The sequence below is a fragment of the Podarcis muralis genome, chromosome 4 (genome assembly GCF_964188315.1).
Source record: "Podarcis muralis chromosome 4, rPodMur119.hap1.1, whole genome shotgun sequence".
NCBI classification, from domain to species: domain Eukaryota; kingdom Metazoa; phylum Chordata; class Lepidosauria; order Squamata; family Lacertidae; genus Podarcis; species Podarcis muralis.
Genome location: NC_135658.1, coordinates 3,747,542 through 3,765,917, shown reverse-complemented (window position 1 = coordinate 3,765,917; position 18,376 = coordinate 3,747,542). Strand labels below are relative to the sequence as shown.

General features: G+C 54.2%; 2 protein-coding genes across 13 annotated transcripts in view; one reads left to right on the top strand and one right to left on the bottom strand.

The window, feature by feature from the left end:
• The window catches only part of STIM1 (stromal interaction molecule 1), a 103,683-nt gene extending 93,202 nt beyond the window's left edge, over nucleotides 1-10,481 (top strand). For 7 of the 9 annotated variants that reach the window (XM_077926809.1, XM_077926810.1, XM_077926806.1 and 4 more), the window contains 6 exons: nucleotides 103-270; nucleotides 1,132-1,232; nucleotides 2,434-2,672; nucleotides 4,318-4,395; nucleotides 6,599-6,665; nucleotides 8,148-10,481. In XM_077926809.1, coding sequence (XP_077782935.1) covers nucleotides 103-270; nucleotides 1,132-1,232; nucleotides 2,434-2,672; nucleotides 4,318-4,395; nucleotides 6,599-6,665; nucleotides 8,148-8,694 — 1,200 coding nt within the window. In that variant the 3' untranslated portion in view covers nucleotides 8,695-10,481. The remainder of the gene's footprint in view (nucleotides 1-102; nucleotides 271-1,131; nucleotides 1,233-2,433; nucleotides 2,673-4,317; nucleotides 4,396-6,598; nucleotides 6,666-8,147) is intronic. The other 2 variants (XM_028725481.2, XM_028725482.2) reach the window with 1 other exon arrangement.
• Nucleotides 10,482-12,247: 1,766 nt separating this feature from the next.
• Nucleotides 12,248-18,376, bottom strand: part of LOC114595153 (sodium-dependent proline transporter-like) — a 31,340-nt gene continuing 25,211 nt past the window's right edge. Inside the window, exons 13-15 of one of the 4 annotated variants that reach the window (XM_028725487.2) lie at nucleotides 16,295-16,413; nucleotides 14,867-15,040; nucleotides 12,248-12,558 (exon numbers count right to left, since the gene is read on the bottom strand). In XM_028725487.2, coding sequence (XP_028581320.2) covers nucleotides 12,394-12,558; nucleotides 14,867-15,040; nucleotides 16,295-16,413 — 458 coding nt within the window. In that variant the 3' untranslated portion in view covers nucleotides 12,248-12,393. Of the gene's footprint in view, nucleotides 12,626-14,866; nucleotides 15,133-16,294; nucleotides 16,414-18,376 lie in introns of all 4 variants that reach the window. The other 3 variants (XR_013392484.1, XR_013392485.1, XM_077926805.1) reach the window with 3 other exon arrangements.

The window sequence follows — 18,376 nt, the reverse complement described above, 5'->3', positions numbered from 1 at the left end:
ACCGTGGCTGAGGCCTTCCCAAGGAGATCTCGTGCCCCCGGGACCCCTTTACCTGCCTGCCAAAGTACTAGAGCAGCTGCTGTTGTTCCCCGCTCCCTGCAGGTGCGCATGGCGCTCAAGAACGCGGAGAAGGAGCTGGAGTCGCACAGCAGCTGGGCCGTCCCAGAGGCCTTGCAGAAGTGGCTTCAGCTGACCCACGAGGTGGAGGTGCAGTACTACAACATCAAGAAGCAGAACGCCGAGAAGCAGCTGCTCCTGGCCAAGGAAGGGGTGAGTGAGGGGCAGGGAAGAAGGAGCAAGGAGGCCCAGTCGAGAGGGAGGACTTCTTCGCGCAGCGCATGGCTAAACTATGGGGTTCTGGTCGCCTCGCCTCAAAGAGGGTATGTAGAATTGGAGGAGGTTCGGGAAAGGGCACCCAGAATGATCCTGGGGGTGGAGCAACTCTCCTACAAGGAAAGGCTGCCACCGCGTCTGGGGCTTTTCATTTAGAGAAAAGTCAACATGATAGGAACTTGTGAAATTGTGTACCGCATGGAGGAAGTGGATAGAGGAAAGTTTCTCTCTCATAGCACTAGAACTTGAGGACATGCAGTGATGCTGGATGCTGGATGATTCAGGACAGAGAAAATAAAGTAGTTCTTCACACAGCACAGAATTAAACCATGGAACTCCCTGCCACAGGATGGTCTTGATGGCTTTAAAAGAGGATTAGACAAATTCATGGAGGGCTTTTGAGGGCTGCTAGCCCTGATGTCTGTGCTCTGCTTCCACAGTTGGAGGCAGCGATGCTTCTGAAGGCCGGTTTCTGGGAACCACAGGAGGGGAGAGGGCTCTTGTGTTTGAATCCTGCTTGCAGGCTTCGCTTTAGGCCACCTGGTTGGCCACCGTGAGAACAGACCATTGTCTTGATCCAGGAGCCAAACTCTTACGCTTCAGTGAGGCTCGTGGAGGTGGGAGACAGAATCCACAGGCCTCTCAGCACCCTGTGACAGAAGGGTGTGGGCTGTGTCTTCCTTTCCTAGCCTCGCCCTCTGGGTCCCTTAGGGGCTGGCAGCTGAGACTCAGGAGCTGAAAAGTTTGAATAGACGTCACCTTTTCAGTTACGTTCCTCTGCTTTATGCCCTTTTCCAGGCCGAAAAGATAAAGAAGAAGCGCAACACTCTCTTTGGGACATTCCACGTTGCCCACAGCTCGTCCCTGGACGACGTGGATCATAAAATCCTGACGGCCAAGTGAGTTTGCTGTGTGTGTGTGTGTGGGCAGCTTCTGTCCGCTCTGCCCCCTCCGCAAGACCCACATCCTATGAAGCTGCTGCGCAGGTTTGGAGGCCAGAAGCCGGGAGCCTTCAGCTGTGCGGGAGGCAGATGACCCCCCCCCCCCATTCTGTTCTGCGGAAGCAAGAGCGCTTTGCAAAGGAGGAAGGGCCTAGCCGCCCATCCGCTCAGGGTTGGGAGCGGGCCTCCAGAGGGACTTGGGCAAGGCCACTCCGCAGGCTAAAGATGTTCTGTGGTGCAGGCGCATCGCCCTCTGCTTTGCCACTTTTTGTCTGGAGATGCTGCCAGAGATGGAATCTGGGGCCTGTTGCATGCCAAGCAGACACTCGGCCACTCAGCTCTGCTGGGGTTCATGGAACTGTAGAGTTGGGGGCACCCCAGAGGCCATCCAGACCAACCCCCTGCAAGGCACTTCAGGCCCTCCAGCCCTGCTTGTTTCATTTCCTTTCTTTTTTCCCGTAATATTTGTTTTCACAAGTACACATTTATAACAAAATTGTTTAAATAACTATTCTCTGAATCTCCAGACTTCCCTCCATCCCCTACATGGGTCCTTGTACCAATATTTACAACTACATATCAGCCCATTCTCCATAATTTTCATATTCCCAAAATTGTCTATAATTTTCATTACATTACAAGTGGGTCTTATAGTCGAGCTAAAGTTTTAATTTGTTTACAATGGTCTCCTAGGTAAATTATAAATTTCCCCCATTCTTTTTTAAAGTCCTTGTCTTCTTGATTCCTGGTTAGTTTTGCCCTTTCGGCGTAGTCCAGCAGCTTGGCTTGCCAATTCTTCCCTAGTTGGGATTGTTTCTTCTTTCCATCTTTGGGCTAATAACATCTGTGCAGCTGTTGTCACGTACATGAAAAGTATTTTCTGATCTATTGGGATCTTCACACCTATGATTCCTAATAGAAACACTTCTGGGTTTTTAACAAAAGTTTAAAACATTTTTTTCCAACTCATTATACACCATTTCCCAAAATGACTCTGTTATCTTACATGGCCACCACATATGGTAAAAGGTACCTTCCTTTTCTTTACACTTCCAGCAGGTATTTGAATTTGTTCAATACATTTTAGATAACTTAGTAGAGGTCAAATACCACTGGTGCGTCATTTTCATAGAAGCTCGTTCCCTTCTCCACCCTGCAGGCAAGCCCTGAGCGAGGTGACGGCGGCCCTGCGGGAGCGGCTCCACCGCTGGCAGCAGATAGAGATGCTCTGCGGCTTCCAGATCGTGGTCAACCCGGGCATCCACACCCTGGTGTCCGTCCTCAACATCGACCCCTCGTGGATGGGAAGCTGCACGCGGCCAAACACCTCGCACTTCATCATGACCGACGATGTGGACGACCTGGATGAGGAAATCGTATCCCCCATGTCCATGCAGTGTAGGTCTCCCTGGGGAGCGGGGAGGGGGGACGGACAAGGGGCTTCACAGCAATGGAAAGCAGGGAGCCCTCACCTGTTAGAGGACTTTAGGCTAGCAGTGATTCTCAAACTTGGGTCTCCAGTTGCCTGTTGGACTACAACGCCCATCATACTTTGCTAGCAGGACCTCTGGGGTCACGGATGATGGGAGTTGTAGTCCAACAGCAGCTGGAGACCCAGGTTTGAGAAACGCCAGCAAGGGGATGGTCCACTTTCACACAGTCCTCCTGGTACAGAGATTCCCAAAGCTTTTCCTCTGTTGTTGTTGTTGTTATTTATTACCACCCTATACCTGGAGGTCTCGGGGGGTTCACAGAACAAAATCAAAATATAAAATCACAAAATATATAATTGAAATAAAAACAGCAACCCAATAGCCCCCTCCCCCTCTCTCTGTTCCATCAACTTGTCCCCAGTGCCACCCATCCCGCCCGGTATAAAAGCATTATTTGGAATAGCAGTTTGCACAACCCCTAAGGAAGATAATCGCATGGTAAAATTGAAGGTGGTAACCGTGAATTGCACAATTATTTGCAGCCCAGTTAAAACTATTTCGTTCAGTTGATTCAACAAAATGGATGGGCTAGATCCGGGGGTGCCAGCTTTTCACGATAGTGATTTGCGCCTTCGTTGCCCCCCTGCCACCCCCTTAGCGCTCCCTTTCCCTGGTGAGCCCCCTGCCCCACCCCCACTTTGGGAACCTCTGGACCAGAGGGCCCCCCCCCATATCGCCTTTCTGAAACAGGAAGCAAATTCTACATGGAGGGAAGTGGGAAGTGGCCCCCGCATCTGGTGCGCCTGTGTGCTTTAAGAGCTGGGGGTCCTGCCCTCCCCACCTCTGCCTTAAAGCGGGGCGGTGGGGGGGGGGAGGAGGAGGAGAGCGTAGCCTGGGGCTACAGAACGGCACCGGCTCCCATCGTGCAGCTTCAACACGCCTGGAATCAAGCGGGGCTTGGTAAGGCTCAGCTCAAGGATGCTGTTCCTTTGAACATGCGCAGAGCGTTCCCCAAGCTCATCCAGCCACCTGCAGTCTGGGGCTCAGGAGCTTCTGAGCAGAGGTTTGCACACCAGCGTTTTGCTCTCCTGAAGCACCCCTGACTCACAGTGGCCTAAGGCAGGAGCGCCTGGCTTGCCTCTGCCCTGCACTTCCCCAATACTGGGAGGAGTGTGGGGTGGGTGGGAATTTGCTGCTGTGCTTCAAGGGACCCCGAGGGTCATCCAGCCCACCCCCTGGCAATTCGGGAATCCCATAGAATAGACTGGAACCTGCTCCCCCTAGGCAGGGAAGGTGAGGAGAGAGCGGTTGCTGGGGGTGTCAGCTGGGGGCAGACGTGGGGAAGGCAAGCCTGGGGGTGGTGAGTGGGCACAGAGCCACAGGGTGGGAATGGGACCCCAACAGGTCATCTATCCCAACTCCAACAATGGGGCGCAGGGCAGTGGTCTAGGTTTGGCGGGATTGGGGGGGGGCGGAGGGCAGGGCAGGGTCCTTTGCTTGCCGTTCAGAAATGCCAACGCGAGGTGTGATGTTTCTCCCCACCAATGACGCCCCTCCTTTCTCTCTCCCCCGCCGGCCTCCCTGCCCTCCTCCCGGTTGGCTAACGCCAGACGCAGCCTTGCTCTTGGGGCACAGGTTCAGCGACCGCTCATCCCTCTCCTCGGAGGACCAGTCCTGGAAATACCCCGGTTTGAGGATTATTATCTTGGGTTCTCTTTTCACCCTCTGAACTAAACGCAAAGGGCAGGAAGGAGGGGCCCTCCTGCTCACACAACGGCAGCACCAGCAGCCTCTCTGAGCACAGAAGCTAATTCTCACCTCATCCTTTCTTCCTTCATCTCCAGCCAAAAAAGCGCACACAAAAAACAACAACACCCCAATGCTGGCATCTTTACTAACACCTTCCCTGGGGGCAGGGCCTGCTGGGACCCAGAATCACCCCCAGGCAGGGAGGAAAGCAGGGCAGGAGGGACTCGGGGGTCACCTGGACTCTGGGCCCTGAATGTTCCTGTCCACAGTCAGAGGCAGCGATGCTTCTGGATCCCAGCTGCTGGAAAATGCAGGAGGGGAGAGGTCCCTGGTGCTCAGTTCCTGCTTGCGGGTTTCCCATAATGGGCACCTGCTTGGTCATTGTGAGAAGAGGAGGCTGGACAAATGGGCCCTTGGCCTGATCTAGCAGGTTCTTCTTAGGTTCTTGCATTTCAAAAGACCTCCCAGGCTGAAACCTGCACCCGATATAAAAACGAATTGATTGAAATGCAACTTGAAAACAAGATTAAAATACAACATTGAAATGTTAAAATGCAGCCTCATTTCAATGAAAACTCAAATCAAAAGCTTTTGGGGGGATGAAAACGTCAAGTCTTCACCAAGGCTAACTTTCCAGACTGGTCCTACATGGGCCAGAAAAAAAGCCAGGGAAGTCCCCAAATGGGATTTCTATCACAGGAGGAGAAAGGAAAAAAGAAGAGGGGGAAGGAATCAGATTGATTCCAAGCCGAATGCCAGGCGGAACAACTCTTGTCTTACAGGCCCTGCGGAAAGAAATCAGATCCTGCAGGGCCCTGGTCTCTTGAGACAGAACGTTCCACCAGGCCGGAGCCAGGGCTGAAAAGGCCCTGGCTCTGGTTGAAGCCAATCTAACTTCCTTAGGGCCCGGGACCACTAGGGTGTTGCTATATATGGACCTTGAGGCTCTCCGTGGGGCATACCGGGAGAGGCGGTCCCGTAGGTATGAGGGTCCTAGACCGTGAGGCAGGGGGAGGGGGCAGAGCAACCTGCCCCCTCCCCTAGCTTCTGTGGGCAAAGATTCATCGCCCCCCCCCCCGGAGCCTCTGCAATATTAGAATTGTAGAGTTTGAGGGAAGCCCAGGGGTCATCTAGTCCAACCCCCTGCAGTTCAGGAATCACTTCAGCTGCTTCCTGGTTCTTCAGATCCCAGCAGGGCCCCCCTTGCTCATCAGCTTCCTGCTCCATGCGCCTCTTAACCCCTCTGACGTTGCTGCTTTCTTTGCATGCCCCTCCAGTGCCCAGGCACCCTCCACCCCTGGAACGGCGCCTACCCAGAAGGCACCTCTGTGCCAGCCCCGCATGGTGCCCCATCGGGAGGTTGTGCCTGGGCACTGCGAAGCCTTGGAGGTCCGGGGGCCTCGTCCTAGATTCCCAGGCGCGAGTCCGCCAGGCTCCTTTGCTCACTGTAGGTGATTCTCCTCCGTCACTAGGGCTGCATTTGAGAAAAGAATCTGGAGGGGGAAGAGGAGGGAGATGCTTATGAGAATCCCCCAAAGAAGATTGCGAAGGCCCTCTATAGGGCAGCAAGCAACTTAGGCGACCCCGTAGATGCCTCTCGACTGCTTTGATCGACAAAACTGCTCCTCTTAGGGTGCCATGTCAACCCCATTCCACATTTGTGCGGTATTTTGGTGCGACGCCACCTATACACTTATGAACCTTTTATTGACATCCGTCAGATGCCTTCCCTGCACTCTTTGGCTTAGACAACCCAGCTGAAACATGTAGAAAGCTGCTGCAAGTTTTACTCTATTTCCACTTTAACTTATTTTAAGTCTTAGGTTGCTGCACTCGGTTTTTTCTTACAGATGATTTCATGGTTTTTATTTTCCCCCTACGTCGCCTTGAGCTTTCTCCTTCCAGTCGAGCAGCGTGTAACTCTTACAAAACGAGCAAAACAAAAGGCGCTGCAAGGAGGAGCTGCCACAGCCATTTACTGGGGGCTCAGGGCGAGTGGGGAGCTCCTTCATTTCCCCAGGGAGCGACTGGTGGTGGGCAGGGACAGGGTGTGAAAGCCGACAGCCAGCAGCCTCTCCTGTCTCCCTTGAGCCGCTCGCCCTCCTAATCCTCTGTCTCTTTACCTCCTCTCTCCCGGTTTAGCGCCCTCCATGTCCAGCGGCGTCCGTCAGCGCCTCGTCGACCAGCAGCACTCCTTGGGATCGCAGAGGTTGGTAGAGAGTCACCAGGCCTCTGGCCAGGGTGAATCGGGGCCGCTGGTCCACTACCTGCCCGGCAGGGTCACTCTGCGCCGGATGCCCAGCTTGAGCGGCAGCCAGCCCTTCGCGTCCGACATCCACGGCGGAAGTGCGGCCGCCTGCTCTCCATCTTCTTCTTCCTCCTCCTCCTCGCCGCCGTCTCCTCCTTCCTCCTCCTCCGCGGGCCACTCGCCCTCCTCCGCCTCCGCCTGCCACGGCCTGCCCATCCTTTACCACCACACCACCTCCTCCTACATCCTCCAGGTGGACGCCCTGCCCAACCTGCCCCCTCCCGACGTCACCTCTGGGACGCGCTGCAGGGCCGAGAGCTATGGGTATTGTGCGGCTTCCTCCGGGAGTGGTGCTTGCCCTCTTGGCTTCCCCTCCGGGGCCCGGCCTGCCTTCCTAACCCCACTTCCTACCTCCTTCCCCCGGCAGAAGCATGGGTGCCCTGGGCTGCCGTCTTGAGGCCTGCACCGCCTGGTTTGACGTGTCATTGGCCCCCCTCGCCTGGTGGTTCTGGCCAGGGGGGAAAAAGGACGCTAACACAACTAACCGGCCAGCCGCCTCCCTGCCTGACTTGGGCCGTCCTGTGATGCAGAGTGTGCTTTTGTTTGGTTTGCCTCCACTTCTGCCCGCTGCGCAGAGTTAAATTGCTTTAAGAGGGTTATTGGGTTTGAATCCTGCTTGCAGCTTCCCTATAATGGTCAGCCACTGTGGAAACAGGACGCTAGATTAGGCGGGCCATTCGCCTGATCCAGTGTGCTCTTCTGATGTTCTTAACCCTGCCTGTGTTGGTGTGTGTGTGTGTTTTCGACATCAGTAATTATTATTATTATTATTAACCCCAGCCACTCTGGGCAGCCTCCAACACGTACAAAAACATATTAAGGCATCAAACATTGAAAACTTCCCTAAACAGGGCTGCTTTCAGATGTCTTCTAAAAGTCAGTTTATCTCCTTGACATCTGAAGCGAGGGTGTGCCACAGGGAGGGAGCCACTACCGAGAAGGCCCTCTGCCTGGTTCTCTGTAACCTCACTTCTCACAGGGAGAGAACTGCCAGAAGGCATTCGCAGCTGGAACTCAGTATCTGGGCTGAACGATGGGGGTGGAAACACTCCTTCAGATATACTGGGCCAAGGCTGTTTAGGGCTTGAAAGGTCAGCACCAACACTGAATTGTTCTGGAAGCCAATGTAGATCCTTTAGGACCGGTGTTCTATGGTTCCAGCGGCCGTTCCTAGTCCCCACCAGTCTGGCTGCCCCATTCTGGATTTATTGTAGTTTCCGGGTCACCTTCAAAGGTAGCCCCACGTAGAGCGCATTGCAGTAGTCCAAGTAGGAGAAAACCAGAGCATGCACCAATCTGGAGAGAGTGCGCGGTCACACATTTTAAAATCCGGGTTCCTCACGCCCTGCTTTTTTTCCTTGTCTCTCTCTCCCCCACCCCCAGAGATTTATCGCACTCTGACTCGGATTCCTCCATCCCTCACCTGAGCAACAGCCAGCGCACGTCCAGCTCGGCCCCCCGGCTGTCTGCCCGGCCAGCGCTGCTCAACAAGTCGGAGGAAGCGGCAGTGGCGGCCGCCTGCGGCTACGGCAACCGGCCGGCGGAGCCTTCCTCTCTGCCAGAGCCCTTCCCCGAGAGCCCCATCCTCATGAAGAAGGCCGTGATGCTGAACCACGGCCTGGAGAAGTCGTCCAGCCTGGGGGAGATCAGCCACGCGGCCGGGGCAGGGCCCCCCTCCCGCCAGGCCCACTCCGACTCCTCCCGCTCCCACAGCCCCAGCTCCACCGAGCCCGACACGCCCTCCCCCACCTCCGACCCCCGGCTCAACAGCCAGGGCAAAGCCGGCAACAGCCGCATCCCCCACCTGGCCTCCAAGAAGAACGCGGCTGGCGGGGAGGAAGACAGCGGCTCCACGGGGGAAGAGACCGACTCCTCGGGGCAGGGGAAGAAGAAGTTCCCCCTGAAGATCTTCAAGAAGCCCAAGAAATAAGTCTGGGCCGGGGGGGGGGTTAGCAAGGAGGGAACCCCCCAGCCAAACAGCCACACTGGGACGGAGCAGGAGGCGAGGGGAGGGGGAGCACCTTGAGGAGGGGGGGGGGGCAAGAGCACCCGCCCACCTCTCCTCCTCCCTCCTCCTCCTCCCCCAGGATCCCTCTGCCCTCCGGGCGGAGGAGCTGCAGGTGGAAAGCCCCTATTTATTTTGTGACGTCGGCCTGGCCGCCTTCCTCGCGCCGGAGGTGGTGGTGGGGGGTCCCTTGCTTTTGGCTGCGCATGGCTTCAGACGAGCTCTCCCTCCTAGCCCTCTCGCCACCGCCACACCGTGCGACACTGGATCCCTTCATCCCGCCCCCCCCTTTGTTTGCTGCTTCCCCTGCGCACCACAGCAGCCCCAAGGAGGCTCAGTGGCCCACTCCACAGGGAGGGAGAGGATTTTGCAAGGGGGCTGTTGCTGGGGAGGGCGGGGTGGTGCTCGCCTTGCTTGTCCCACCCCCCCCCCCATATGTGGGTTTACTTTAGGGACTAGCCCCTTTGCCTCAAGTGAAGCAAAGAAGGGGCAGGAAGAGGGCAGGCCAGGGCTGCTGGGAGGAGTGGGGAAAGAGAGGGAGATGAACTCCAATCGGCCTGCAAACGCCCATTTTTTAGATCCCTTTGTTAACATCAACTGTTTGTTACAGACAAAAAGGGGCACGTTCGGCGCCCAGCTCTGTGGGCAGGAGACCACAAAGCGGCCACTTGGCCCCAGAGCAGCAGGGGCTTTCCTTCTCCCCACACCTCCCCTCCAGTGGAAAGAGGCCTTGTCTTTCCTGCAAGTGGTGCTTGGCTTTGGGGGGAGGTCCCTGCAGGAGCTGGGGGGCCTTCTTGTGTCTGCTTTCTGGCTCACAAATGAGCAGGAGGCTTCGCTGAGCCTAGAAGCCTTCTGCAAGAGCTGCCCCACAACTCTACCTTTGGAGTTGCTGTCTGCCCCGGGACGTCCCTGCTACAACCAGGTCTTGCCCTATGCACGTGGGACGCAGGGAGGCCGGAGCTGGCCTGCCTCCGGCTGCGTGTCGCCAAGCGAAGGAGACCCCCCTGCCCTCCTGGTTGCAGTCTGGGAGCTGGCGGCTCTTGTGGGGATGTGCGTGCGAGAGAGCTGCCTCCCATTCCCTCTCGCAGGTTCTGTTTTGTTTTGTTTTTGCACTTTGGAGCAAAGGTGGACAGGTTTGGGCCGCTGGTGGCCTCCTTCCGTGGCAGACGCAGGTCCTTTTCCCCGACAGCAGCCTCCCCTCCAGAGCCCTGCCTGCATGCCTTGCAAGGACAGAGGAAGGGCTTTGGGGAAAACTCAGAGACTTGATGGCCAAGCTGGCACCGCTTTGAGCTTCCTGCTGTTGCTTCTCCTCCATCTCCGAGCACCTGTGCCGTCCAGGCTTTGCTCTGCCAGCTTGACAATGTCCGGGTCTGGTGAGGAACCCCCCAAGTTCCACCATCCAAGGCCATGGAGACCAGAGGCCCAGGCCAGCTTGAGAACCCAGAAGGATCGTGGTGCTCCCTTCTACCCTTGCCACACACCAGAGGAGGCACGACGAGCACCAAGGAAAGCAGCCTTCACATCATCATCTTCCTCCATGAGGTCCTGTCTGGCTGCCAGCTTCTGCCCTGGGCAGCGATGGGCACCAGGAGAGCGTCCCGTTCCCCCCAGCGCCAGGCCACCCTGCTCTGCACCTGCCAAGTCTTGATCTTATTTAAAGGCCATTTCATAAAACTGTTTTCAATCCAATAAAAGCATGTAGATTATTTTAAGGCGGCTGTGTGGCGTCGGTGCCTTTGGCAGAGGGAGGGGGCAGGCAGGAAGTGGCGGTTGGGCAAGAAGGAAGGGTTTGCTTTGGGCGGCATTGCAACACGGCCTTGGCTGAGAGGAAGAGCCTGAGGGGCAGTTTCCTAGAGTTGGAAGGGACCACAAGGGACATCAAATGCAACCCCCTGCAATGCAGGAATTATTATTTTTACATTCATTTATACCCCACCTTTTCCCTGAGAAGGACTTGGCGGCTCACAGCTGAAGAAGGATCCCTGTCAGATGGTCATCTCCAAGGAAGTCTGTTCCCCTGCCGGACAGCTCTTGCCATCGGAGGGGAGGGAGGAGCACCAAGAAGGGCCTCAGAGGATGAGCGCAGGATCTGGGTCAGATCATGTGGGGAGAGGCAGTCCTTGAGGCATTGTGGCCCTGAGCTTTGAATTGGGCCCGGAAACAGATTGGTAGCCAGGGCAGACAGGCCAGGGTTGGCGTCCCATGCTCAACCCGCCTTGCCCCGGGGAGCAGCCTAGCCACCAAATTCTACATCAGCAGACATTTCCTCACTGTCTTCAGGGTCAGCCCTTTGCTATAGCATTGCAATAACCATTTATGCACACACACTGAGTTGTGGATTATGTGTTTGCACCCTGGGCTGCCTTTGGCTCAGTTCCCAAGGGAGAGAGAAAGAATTCAACTGCACCAAGGCACTTGGAAGAGATCAAACCATTTATTTAGGGGGAAATCTTCAGTTTCCCCTGGAAGGGTGGGGGGGGGGAGCTCTGCTTCCACACCTGGTCTTCACAGGGGTTGCATCTTCCAAACCTTTCCCTCCCAATGCCCTGCCCCACACTTCCGCCAACCAAAGCCCCACACAGTTAGAACCCCCTCCCTACCCGTCCCGACATTGGCACCCGCAGATCTGAAGAGAGAGAAACAGGAATACAACATAGCAATGGAGTGCAGAGACTGTGGGCAAGGGAATCCTGAACTGGCATCTTTCAGGAGGAGCAATGGCAGGGGAAGGGGCTCAAGGGTGGAGAGACCCAACTGCCTGCACCTTCCAGAGCATTAATATCAGGGCAGGGCTAGGGAATTGGGGACCCCTCCAGCTCCCATCTGCCCCAGGCAGCATTGCCATTGGTCAGTGCTGATGCAGGTTGAGCCCACATCCCATAGGAGAGCCAGTCCTTATCCAGGGGATCGGGTCCTTCCCTACACCGGCTTGAGCTCGGTTACTTCGTTGGCTTTGCACTTGGCACCTAGCAGGGACTCTGCCAAACTTGGGTGTCTAAAAAGAGACAGACAGACACCTGGTCGAAACCCAGCCCTCCACTGGCCATCTGCTTGGGCCACGTCAGCAATGGGGGCGAGAGGAGGGAAGAGGGAGCAAGGAAGAATGACCCGGATGGGGCACAAGGAACACAGAGGAAGCAGCCCAGAGTTCTCCTGCTGCTCTGCAGCAGATCAGTAGACAATGTCCTGCTTGTTTTCTTCCTGGCTGGAGAGTCAGGTGTGCAAATGAGAGAGAGAGGAACGCTTTGCCAGTCCAGAAAAACTGGCTGGGACCTGGCCTCTCGAGCGAGTGGCACCTCCTTGGCAAGCCATCCCTTGAGTTGGAGGAGCTCTTGGAGACAGCAATAGCCTGCCACGTTCGTGAGCCCAGCAGGGCTGGCAGATGGCACTGACGTTGCCACAGCAGGGTCTGGAAGAGTCCTGCCAGCCCTTGGCCACCTCCCTGTTACGTAGGGAAATGAGTTCTGAAGCCCTAGGCAGGCCTTGCAACGAAGAGTTTGGCCCCCGACTCAGGCTCTCCTTGGCAAACAGCAGCAGGGCATCCCCATTGCCATGGTGGGGACGTCTCCAAGGAAGCCAAGATGGGCGGTTGCTGTTGGCGAAGGCGGAGAACCGCGGCCCTGTTCACCCACAGATCGATGCTTCGTCGCTGTGCGGCGACTGCCAGCCCCCCGTGAAGTCGTTGTCCGTCAGGTTCACCGTGTAGGGGACATCGATGATCTCGTGAGACGCATCCCGGCTGCTGGCAGTGCGCCAGGAGTTCAGAGGGCGGATGGCTTTCCTGAAACGCTGGGACAACGGCAGAGAAAAAAGCTATGAGCTTCTGAGTTCAGCTTTGAACCTCCAACCTTGCATCCTAAATTAAAAGAAGCACGAGGGCTCAGGACTACAGGAGCTCTGCGTGTTCAGCCCCCCAACATCCCCCTGGTAGGGTTGGGAAGACCCTCCTATGGAACCCTGGAGGGCTGCTGCCACTCCGTGTGAGTCAGGGATCACCAACCTGGTGCCCCCCTCCAGTCATTGGATTACAACCCCCATCAGCCATAGGCTGGCAGTCGGGGATAATGGGAGCTGGAATTGGAAGGTTCGGGAAAGATTAAAAAGTAGGTCCTTCTTCCTGCAGAGCAAAGAGCGTGCTTGAACTATGGAACTCCCTGCCACATGAGGCAGCAATGGCCACCAGCTTGGATGGTTTTTAAAAAAGGATTGGATGAATTCATGAATGAGGAGAGGGCAGTCGGTGGCCACAGTGGCCACACTCTGCTTCTGAATACCACGGGGGGGGGGGGAGGGCTCATGCTCAGATCCTGATTTTTGTTTTCCCATTAAGGCCACCTGGTTGGCCACTGTGAGAACAGGATCCTGGACTAGAGGAGCCATTGGCCTGATCTTACAGTCTTCATCCAGCAGCTCCCAGAGGGAAGTGTCTGCGCAGATGGATCAATGGCTGGTCACGGTAAAAGGTAGCTCCCTATAGTCATTTGCCTGCTGCCTAAGCTGGCTTTGAGACATTACAGTGGTGCCCCACAAGACGAATGCCTCGCAAGACGGAAAACCCGCTAGACGAAAGGGTTTTCCGTTTTGGAAGTGCTTCGCAAAACGAATTTCCTATGGGCTTGCTTCGCAAGACAAAAATGTCTTGCAAGTTCCTGCAGGGTTTTTTCCCTCCCCCCCCCCCCTTTTCCCCAGCCGCTAAGCCGCTTGTCAGCTGATCCGCTAAGCCGCTTATCAGCTGATCCGCTAAGCCCGCTAAGCCGCTAATAGCGCTAAGCCGCTAAGCCGCTAATGGGCTTGCTTCGCAAGACGAAAAAACCGCAAGACGAAGAGAATCGCGGAACGGATTCTTTTCGTCTTGCGAGGCACCACTGTACCTGCCGTTTATCGTCTTGACTGTTTAAAGTGCTCCATTAATAATAATAATAATAGTAATAATAATAATAATAATTTTAGAATGCTGTGTTACTTTTATTGTTGCTAGCCACTCTGAGCCCGGCTTTGGGTGGGGAGGGCGGGATATAAACAAAATTATTATTATTATTATTATTATTATTATTATTATTATTATTATTATTATATTTATACCCCGCCCTCCCCACGGCTAACAACAGTAAAATTACAGTAAAAACATAATAGGGGGAAAAGACCAATTTAAAATGCAGGTTAAAATGCAATTTAAAATGCAGTCTCATTTTAAAAGTAGCCCATAGATCAAAACCGTAAGGAGAGGGAAAACATAAGGGTCAGACTGAGTCCAAACCAAAGGCCAGGCGGAACAGCTCTGTCTTGCAGGCCCTGCGGAAAGACGTCAAGTCCTGCAGGGCCCTAGTCTCTTGTGACAGAGTGTTCCACCAAGTCGGGGCCAGTACTGAAAAGGCCCTGGCCCTAGTTGAGACCAATCTAACCACCTTGCGACCTGGGACCTCCAAAACGTCATTTGTGGACTTTAAGGTCCTCCGCGGGGCAGACCAGGAGAGGCGGTCCCGTAGGTACGTGGGTCCTAAGCCGCATAGGGCTTTAAAGGTCAAAACGTCACCAGTCAAAATCAGGTGACATCAGATGACCCTGGGGGTCCCTTTGAACTCTGTGACCCCTGCAAGACAGGCCAGCTTGCCTAAGGCCCTCTGCGCAGCCCAGGGGCAGGAACTGTAGAATTGGACAAGTCCAGTGGTTCTCAACCTGTCGGTCCCCAGATGTTGTTGGATTAAAACTCCCATCATCCCTGAGCTCTGGCCTTGCTAGCTAGGGGTGATGGGAGTTGTAGTTCAACAACATCTGGGGACCCGCAGGTTGAGAAAGGCTGCTCTAATCCAACCCCCTGCAATTCAGAAATCTCAGCTCAAGCATCCACGACAGAAGGCCGCCCAACCTGTGTCTAAAAGCCTAAAAGCAGTCCACAAACTCCCAAGGGGAGGCTGTCGAATAGCTGCTACTGTCAGAAAGCTCTTCCTGATTCTTAAGTCAGAAACGCCTTGGAATCCCTCGGTTTGGGGCCTCCCTTCCGAAGCAGCAGAAAACAAGCTTGCTCCCTCTCTTCCACGTCAAGGCCTTGGAAGGTGTCTATATCACATCACCATTCAGCCTTCTGAATCATACTCACATCTGCCAGGGTCCCCGACTCCTTGAAGAGGGCGATGGCTGCCCAGAGAGGGATCTGGATGCAGGTCACGACCCCCATGCAGATGCCCAGGGCCTCTCCCCAACGGGGATATTGGTAAGTGCCGTAATGCAAAGTCGTGCTGGACAGATCCAGGAAGATGTAGAAGAGGATGAACTGTGGGGAGGGAGAAGGAAACACAAGCAATCGTTGGAGGATTCTGGGAGTTTCAGAATGGGGCAGTCGTCATGCGTGAGCCTTCCCACCCCCTGTGTGAAAGGAGCAGAATGGTTTTCTTGCTATTCTAGCAGCAAGCAATATTATTTATTTATTCATTCATTCATACATACATACATACATACATACATACATACATACCCCACCCATCTGGCTGAGTTTCCCCAGCCTCTCTGGGCAGCTCCCAATCGAGTGTTGAAAACAATACGGCATTAAACATTAAAAGCTTCCCTAAAGAGGGCTGCCTTCAGATGTCTTCTAAAAGTCTGGTAGTTGTTTATCTCTTTGACATCTGGTGGGAGGGCGTTCCACAGGGCGGGAGCCACCACTGAGAAGGCCCTCTGCCTGGTTCCCTGTAAGCTCACTTCTCACAGGGAGGGAACTGCCAGAAGGCCCTTGGAGCTGGACCTCAGTGTCCAGGCAGAACGATGAGGGTGGAGACACTCCTTCAGGTCTACTGGGCCAAGGCCATTTAGGGCTTTAAAGGTCAGCACCAATACTTTGAATTGTGCTCAGAAACGTACTGGGAGCCAAAGGACCGGTGATATGAGGTCAGAGACCACAGTGATGGCCGTGAAAGGCCTATAAACAATGGAGAAATTTGCCCTCCCTAAGTCTTCCAATATCACAATGGCATTACAGTCATACCCCCATGTTACGTTTGCTTCACGTTACATTCTTTCAGGTTACGTCCCGTGGCGACCCGGAAGTACCAGAAAGGGTTAATTCCGGGATTCGCTGCTCGCACATGTGCACAAGTGCTAGATTGCACTTTGCACATGCGCACAAGCACCAAACCGCGCCACGCACCTGCGCAGATACGGTGCTTCAGGTTGCGCTCTTTTCATGTTGCGAATGGGCCTCCGGAATGGATCCCATTCACAACCAGAAGTACTACTGTATACCAAAGAAGAAAAAGAAGAAGAGTTTGGATTTGATATCCCGCTTTCTCACTACCCGAAGGAGTCTCAAAGTGGCTCACAATCTCCTTTCCCTTCCTCCCCCACAACAAATACTCTGTGAGTCCAGTCCAGGTTGCAAAAATCCAGGTTCAGAAAAGGAAAGCCAAAATGATCAAAATGAACGCTTGGCTTTCACCATCCAGTTATTTAAATCGAGATGAACCGTGGCAGGAAGCTGATAAAAAATCTCTGCCCGGCTCCCACCCAAGCGGAAGGGTGAGGGTCAACATACCAGCAAGAGCCCTGGCGTGAAGACCACCCAGCAGGCCTTGAAGTACAGGACCAGCTGGCTGCACCAGGGAGGGCAGCGGCAGATCATGTCCACGATGTCTTGGCAGAACTTGTTGATGCCTGCGTGGTTGGGGAAGAAGACGAGGAAAGGGAGTTAGCAGGTGGGGGGCAGCGTGGCAGACACCCCCCCCCCGGCCACCCCACCCTCATGGGACACCTCTCCATGGTTTACCGTATTTTGCCGTCTATTGCACAAGGGTTTTTGACCCAAAAACCATATGAAAAAACGGGGGTCATCCAATACAAGGATAGTGGCATGGAGAGGGTGGAGAAGCGGTGCGCCACCAGCCAGCTCATTGGCGGGAGTGCAAATTCCCCGCATGGTGGGTGCTCCCTGGATCAGTTCCTGCACGGCGACATCAGAGGTGGTTGCGCTTCCAGGAGCGCAACTTCTCCCGATGCCGCTGCGTGTGGGAAATGATCTAGGGAGTGTTTCCTGACTGGGGAGAGAGGCTCAACAACTTTAGCCATCTCCCCTCATTTCCCTAAAATTGAGTCCCCCCAAATAGGGGGGTCTTATCCAAGGGGGTGTCCTATAGACGGAAATATACGATAATATGGGTGAGCTGCATCATGGAGTTACAAAGTTCTCAAGGCAGTCATCCCCTTCTCTGGCTGGGCCACCGTGAAAGGAGGAGGTGGGCTTCTTCTGACATGGCTTTGGGGTCTCTCTCCAAACAGGCCACTAGGGCTGGCCAGTGGTTCCTCCTAGCTTACTGATGGAGGTTTGTTTTACTTTCACATGTGGTTCCCATACGTGGGGGGGGATACCTGCCCCTTGGTTCCATAAACTCATTTGTAATGCCCCCTCCCCTCCCCAAAACAGTATTCAGACCAGCAGTTTGCATGGCCTGTTAATAATAATAATATTTTTTATACCCCGCCCATTATTATAAAATAATAATAATTAATTATTTATACCCTGTATATTATTTATACGGCTTCCAACAGAATATTAAAATACAGTAATCCATCAAACATTAAAAGCTTCCCTAAAGAGGGCTGCCTTCAGATGTCTTCTAAAAGTCTGGTAGTTGTTGTTCTCTTTGACATCTGAGGGGAGGGTGCTCCACAGGGCGGGTGCCGCTACCGAGAAGGCCCTCTGCCTGGTTCCCTGTAATGGGATCATTCCATACAGACCCATTTTTCATTTCCGTGTGTAGTTAACGTGTTCTATATCATTTTAAAGACAATTTTCCAAAGTCCATTTTCCCAACAGGGCAGGCGCCACCTGGTTCCCTGCAACCTCACTTCTCGCAGCGAGGCAATCGCCAGAAGCCCTCGGAGCTGGACCTCAGTGTCCAGGTAGAATGATGGGGGTGGAGATGCTCCTTCAGGTATATTGTTAGGGCATGTTAATAGAACCGCTGCGAGAGGCCAAGTTACAGGGAACCAGGCAGAGGGCCTTCTCGGTGGTGGCGCCCGCCCTGTGGAACTCCCTCCCACCAGATGTCAAAGAGATAAACAACTACCAGACTTTAGACATCTGAAGGCAGCCCTGTTTAGGGAAGCTTTTAATGTTTGATGGAAGGTGGCACAGTGGGATTCAAAAAGGGAGCAATTAGTTGCACATTTATTCGAAAAACAAATATATGCAAGGATAAGTATATGCTCTAATCTAGTCTTGGAGCCAAAATATGCATTCTTAGTAATGAAAAGGAAGGATCCCTGACATGTGGCCATGCAACCTCTCTTTAAAAACCACTGAAGGGGACTCTGCCACCTTTCCAGAGAGTCCGCTCTGCTAGGGAACAGCTCTTGCCATCCGTTCATCCTAAGGGTTCGTCAGGATCTCCTTTCTTGACACTGGAATCCGTTCCTTTGGGTCCCACCCTCTGGAGCAGCAGAAAACAAGCTGGCTCCATCTTCCACACAAAAGATACCGTATTTTTCGCTCCATAAGATGCACCTGACCATAAGACGCACCCAGTTTTTAGAGGAGGAAAGTGGGAAAGCCCCATTTTTTTGCAGATCAGCTCACAGTTGTGCGGCTTCTTTTGCAAAGGGAAAAAAATCCTGTTTT